Source organism: Drosophila grimshawi, unplaced genomic scaffold (assembly GCF_018153295.1).
Source record: "Drosophila grimshawi isolate 15287-2541.00 unplaced genomic scaffold, ASM1815329v1 contig_311, whole genome shotgun sequence".
Classification (NCBI taxonomy): Eukaryota; Metazoa; Arthropoda; class Insecta; order Diptera; family Drosophilidae; genus Drosophila; species Drosophila grimshawi.
The window spans coordinates 16814414-16820916 of record NW_025063098.1 but is presented as its reverse complement, the minus strand read 5'-3'; the positions used below and the strand labels follow the sequence as shown (position 1 = coordinate 16820916).

Sequence of the window (6503 nt, the reverse complement as noted above, 5' to 3'; positions counted from 1 at the left end):
AGATATGACACTTGGAATTTGAGCACAGAATTGTACGCATTATATTCCCTTTACGGGGCTGTAATTCATTTAGGCCTTTTGCAAATATTATGCATGTATTATGGTTTTCATTATTTTTTTTTTTGCATTTATTCGTTTTATTGTGGTTTGTTTGCCTTTCGCTTACATTTACAAATAGTTTATACATATATATGTATATTTATATATATACTATATATTTTCTACAACATTTACGGTCATTCTCGACTTTTTTTTTATTTTCCATTTTTAGCTGTTTTACATTTTTCACTTAATATAGGGACTTTTGTCTCTCCGTTCTCTACGATTCATTATTTTTTTGTTCTATAAGCAATCCGGTTTTATGGGATTTATTAACGCGACTGACTCGATATTGTTCATCGTTCCGGTTTTTTTTTCTTTTTATTTTCTTTTTTAGTCATGTGTGAGTAAAAGATGCTGCTAAATATGCGCTAAGAATACACTTATTTAAATAGTTTTCCGTTTTTGTTTTTCTGATTACGCCTTACACTTAGCGGGGTGGTGGGAATAGGGATTTAGGGATTGGGATTGGATTACACAGTATAGTAGCAATAACTAGATTTTTGTAATATATATATATATGAATATATATATATATATTACGTTTCTTCTTAACACTTAAACACGACGAGAAGCTGAGAGTCAAAGTCTCGGTCCTGCAACTATAATGATGCTTTCTTCCTCTTTTTTTTGTTGTTTTTTTTTTCTTTGTTTTGGGATGGGGGACAGTTTGATAAGGTAGATAGGTGACAACAGTTATGAAGCTAATAAGTAGGTTTAGATTAGAGTTTAGTTTATGTTTAGGTATAGGTATAGGTTTTAAACACCCTGTATTACGTGTGTGTGTTTGTGTGTGTTGTTGTTGTTGCTGGTTGTTTTTGTTTGTTGTTTTGTATGTACGCGTACGTCTAGACTTAATTTTACAGTTGGACATGCATTGTGGATCAGCTCTACTATATAGTTTTTACATACAATTGCGCTCTGCACAGCAGGTAAATAACACGTTTTTCGAGTATATATTCAAATATATATATACATATATATATTTTTTTGTATATATATATATATATATATATATATGTATATGTATATATGCATGTAATATGTTATGTTATGTATGCGTACTGTAATTCTGTATCTAGTATAACTGTATGTGCTAATGCATATTGCACTATTCCTCAATGGCTGCTTGAAGGGAGCGGGCAGGCTGGGAGCAGGCGACGTGGTGGTTGGTGGACTGACGCTGATACGGAACCACCTAGCACGTGTGCACCCTTAGATGATTCTGTAGCGTACTCTTCTGGCGAAACTGCTTAGGACAGTAGGAACAGTTGTAGGGCTTCTCACCAGTGTGGATCTTCATGTGATTATTGAGCGTGGCCACCTGCCGGAAACTGACCTCACAGATCTTGCACTTGTACGGCTTCTCGCCCGTATGCGTTTTAATGTGATTAACCAGGGTGCTCTGCTGTGAGAAGAAACGACGACAGACACTACAGCCAAACGGCCGATCCGGATTGTCACCCTTGAGCATATTGATATTGCCCACACTCATCCGGCCGCTCTGCACCGCCTGATAGTGTTCGACTTTGGTGTTGACACCGGCTGCCGCCGCCGCTGCCACATTGGATGCAACGACCGAGCTAACCGTTGTGCTGCCATCGAGAAAGTGGAGCAACGGATGATGATCCAATTGGAGAATATTGGGCGTTGTGCTGTGCAGGTTATTCGGTAGTAGACCGCTCGTCAGCTGATGTGTGCCCGGTGCAAGGGGCGCTGGCATGGTTGAGTGATCCACTGTTGTGTGTTTTGAACATTTTGAACATTTTTTGGGGGGGTGATTTTGCATAGATAGATTGTTGATCGTTGTTGTTGTTGGTTGTTGATTGGTTGGTTGGCATGCGTACAAAATTTAAATAAAAGCTTCGTTAGGGAAGTGCGTTAATGATCAATGCACACAGTGATAACAGAAAGCGGCTCAGTTGTAGGGCGAACACACAAGCGGCTCACCTGTGGCTGTGACTGTCGTTGGGTTCTGCTGCTGCTGCTGCTGGCTGCTGGCTAGATGTGTGTGCGTCTTCATGTGATTGGTGAGCGTCGACTGCTGACGGAACTGCATGTGGCAGTAGGAACACGTATACGGCTTATCGCCAGTGTGGATCTTTTTGTGATTGGCCAATGTAGCCAGTTGGCTGAAGGACTTGTCGCATGTCTCACACTTGTACGGTTTGGGATCGATGTGCGTCCGCTCGTGATTATGCAGCGTACTCAACTGTGGGAATCGTCGCTTGCACACACTGCACTGATACGGCTTCACCAGCTCCTCCGCCTGTGGCGAGCTGTACGTGCCCGAGTATAGAGTCTTTGAGATTTGTACACGCTGCTGCTGCTGTTGATGCTGCTGCTGGTAGGCATTGTGCATCTGATTCGACTGCGATTTACGGCTATGCTTGCCGGATGAGGACGGCGGCTGATAATTGAGTAAAGACGTCGGCGTGCTCGACTCAGCCGCTACGTAGGATCGGATTTAAAATAGTGGAGTTAAGAGTTGTTTCGTTTAAAATCAGTTTATAATATGTCACAAATATATACAGCGATCGCTCGTTAATCATTACGCGGCCACAGTAAATTCTAATTTGCGAATTGCTAAAGCTTTTCTAACTCAATCTACAATACCAGAATATAATAGAACATTAAAAAAGTATCATAACTAAATGCTAATTGGAATACTCCTTTAGGTTCTTCTCTAAATCGATTCTACTTTATTTTTTTTTTTGTAAGATTTAATTTAAAACAAAACTTAAAAGATATTGATATGAATGTAAAGTTAAGTTTGATAATTTCTATAGCCTGACAATTTCAAACGTGTTGAGGAACATAAGAACTACAATAAATGGAAGATTGAAATTTATGATATTTTGAATTTAATGATGTCATTAGAATGATTTTATAGGATATTCGAGATTACATATTCAAATGATCTTAAAAGCAAAAGATACAAAATAGGTAAAACGTGATAAGATACATGTTTTGTTTTAATTTTATGGTTCTTTTCTATATGTAAACATTTGTATTTGAAGTTTATTGTTTTCCATAAAAATTTTAATTGAATAACTTTAGAATAGACTGAATTCGTATTGTATTCGATAGTAGTACTTATTTAATAGTGCTTAGATTAAGTTCTGCGAATTCTAGTTAGCGAGCGATCACTGTATCGATTTGTTGTCCTGCCCCCGCGCACTTACCCTTATGCGTCTTGATGTGATTGATGAGCGTACTCTGCTGTCGGAAGTCCTTGGCGCAAATGTTGCACGTGAATGGCTTCTCGCCGGTGTGGATCTTCACGTGATTGGTGAGCGTCGAAATTTGGCGGAATGCCTTGTCACAGTGCTTGCACTTGTAGGGACGCTCGTCCGTATGGATTTTCATGTGATTGCGTAACGTCGTCAACTGCCGAAACTTATTCTTGCACACGTGACACTGTTTCTTCTTGCGCGGATCATCCACCACAGACTCATCCTCACTGATGACGCTCTGCACTTCCTGCTTCATTGGCGAGATGGGAGTATGATTGCCGCCGCCACTGTTCGTTGTCGTCGTCGAGATGTCGAGCAGATGCACCAGCGGATGTTGCGGATGCAACATGGCTTGATGGGTGGGATGCTGGATGGCCTGCACGGCGGTCAATTGATGCAATGCAAAAGGACCTTGTTGCAGGCTCGCTATGGTCGTCGGCTGTTGCAAGCCATTTGGACCGATGCCGGAACCGCTACCCCCTCCGCCGCCATGCGTGGCTAGCTGGGAGGGCGCATAGTGCTGATAATTGGCCATCGCAGCTGTCGCCGCCGTCGCATGGTTCAAATGCATTATATTTACTTGCCTTGCTTTTTGTTGGTATTCGAGAGAAGGAGAGATAGAGAAATTATATGCTGCGACTTATTTAGTGTACTGTTATTATTATTGTCTTCTACAACGTTATACAATTGTGTTGAAACAATCGCCTGCCATTTGCAGCACACACACGAGCACCCCGTCGGTTTGTTATTTTAGTTGTCTGCGCCTTTCGGCCGCCGCGGCTGCTTCAACGGCCACACGTCGCTATCCACGTATGCGCTGTGGCGCTCAATATGGTATACACTTTCTGTGGCACAACATTCCACACACTTTGCAACTGTTTTCGCAATTGTTTGTGGGGCTTTTTGTGCGATTTGTGCAAATTTTCTCAGGCCACGCTCTTTTTTATCCTTATCAAAACAAAAATGACTGGCGTGGTTTTCCAGGGCTGCCGCACGTCCAGAGTTGTATTGTTGCCATTTATCGAATATGTCGGGAACATCAAGTGCGACTCCCTCTGAGGGCTGTCACACATTTTGGGTCGCCATGACGCAGCGATGCAAACTATCGATTACCTATCGATATCTCGCGCGCTCAGCATTTGATTCCTGAACAATTTTTGGTTTCAAATTATTACAAAATTACTTGTTGTAAAGCTGGTTGTAATTAGAAAAACCAACCGGGAATTAATTGTAAGTGGCCCAACTATGAAAGTGCAGCAAATAAGTTGTTCTGAAATAAAGATTTATGATACATTTAAATCAAGTTTATCTTGTTACACTTACAATTCGAAATGTTTGATTGTCATTTTGTTAAGTGTTTCGCAAATCGAACATATGTAAGTACAGCACATCACAAGAGATATGTTTTAAGCTATAAGGAACTGGATGCGAAACTTCTTGTGCCCCTATTTAATCCACATGGTCAACCCTAAGCCCAGATTTCCGATTTTAAATTATATATACTAGTTATGAAGCTGGTTTCAATTGGAAAGAACAAACGGAAATTACTTGTAAATAACTTAAAGATGCAAACGTTCTATTTCAGCGGGAAAGCAAATCAATAGTTTTGACATATAGATTTCTGATTTATTTAAAGCAAGTTTATCTTAATAAATCTACAATTCATTTTATTTGATTATCAATTTGTTAAGTATTTCGAAAAATGTTAAATGTGCTTTATTCTTGGCAAACTCTCAATTATTGTGAGTAGTCTACGATTTGTGATAAATCCGACGCTACGACAATTGTTAGTTTCCACATGCCATATTCGAATGATATAAGTTTTAGGTTTTTCATCAGTTTTTATGCATTCAAAAGCTTGTAGTCACTTTGTACCATATACAAAATATGAAGCACGATGTTAGTTAGAAGTACCAAGACAAACTGAAGATTAATCTTTAGACCACCAAGGCTACGAAGATTCATCTCTTGCAATTTTAGCTGCAGAGCAAACCATTCATTCTGAAAGAGAGTACAAATGAGTAATATAAACTTATTCATCCTGTTACACTCACACTTCGGTCCAGTTGAGCCCCACTCGGGTATGGGTATCGCATAATGTTTAGTGTACTCTCATTAAGTTTACTAACTCTTTCAGCGATACTGCCGAGCATACAGAGATCCAATATATCAATAAGGCCCGTCATCATCGTGAAGTAAATTACGACACCACCGAATAATTCAATATTCTTTGCAAACAATACCTGAACCGTGAGAAATCCTTTTAAGAACAAGTTGTAAATTTGATGCAAAATATAAAAAGCCAGTGGATACTTGAAAATAGTGCTTATTGCGTTCATCATACGAATGAGTTCATAAAACATATCATGCAATTTTCGCATTTTCTGCAATCCTTGCATTTTATTACGAAATAAGTATTGTAAAGCCAGTTGCAGTTTTATGAAGTTGTAGCAAATAAGCCAGATAAGGGAAAACAGTAGCATATAATTTGCATTGGTTACTGTTCCTAAGAGAAAAATGCATCCACCAAATTTAATAAATTCTCCTTCACTGATATATATATTTATCCACTGCATTAGAACTCTAGAGAATAGTAGTGATAATCTGATCCATAAAATCCGACGTAAGCTTGGGAACTCTGCTGATGTGTTGCAGTAGTTATATGTGATTCCATGCTGATCAATTTTCCTCAGATTCTCATACATTCGAATTATTCTGTGCTGCCAGCGTTGTGTAGAGAATACACAACTTCCGACTGAAAGTGCCGTGGCTACGGGATATGTGACGAAAATGAAATCCATAAGCTTATGTTGTGTTATATGCTTCGGAAATATCATCGGATATATATATATTAGATATGGAATAGTGACCAACACGAGAAGCATGTAAAATCGACGATAATAACACAGAAAACGCGATTTTATTAATTTTCCCGAACGAGCGTCAATGTAGAATCCTACGATTCCACAAAATGCAAGCATATATGAAATGCAAGCGTGAACAAAATGCTTTCCTAAGGACATTTTAAAGGCGACTAGTTAACTGTTGAGAGGTTGCTTATGCATAAGCTCTACAAATTTCTAGACTTTTATTGATTACTGTAATCCACTTAAAAGTTGTGCGATAAGAGATAACAATTAAGAAATGACAGCGTGTTACACTTAATTG

General features: G+C 39.2%; 1 protein-coding gene across 2 annotated transcripts; it reads right to left on the bottom strand.

The window, feature by feature from the left end:
• Window positions 1-237: 237 nt before the first annotated feature.
• LOC6567606 (zinc finger protein 501) lies at window positions 238-4287 on the bottom strand. 2 transcript variants are annotated; one of them, XM_001993969.3, is made up of 3 exons: window positions 3285-4283; window positions 2050-2550; window positions 238-1836 (listed from the first exon to the last, which is right to left on the bottom strand). In XM_001993969.3, the coding sequence occupies exons 1-3, from the start codon at window positions 3904-3906 to the stop codon at window positions 1298-1300; spliced, it is 1662 nt and encodes a 553-aa protein (XP_001994005.1). In that variant the 5' UTR covers window positions 3907-4283; the 3' UTR covers window positions 238-1297. The 2 variants fall into 2 exon arrangements, with proteins under 2 accessions (XP_001994005.1, XP_032596197.1); XM_032740306.2 differs by lacking the exon at window positions 238-1836 and adding an exon at window positions 1936-1962 and having other exon boundaries at window positions 3285-4287.
• Between the last annotated feature and the right edge of the window lie 2216 nt (window positions 4288-6503).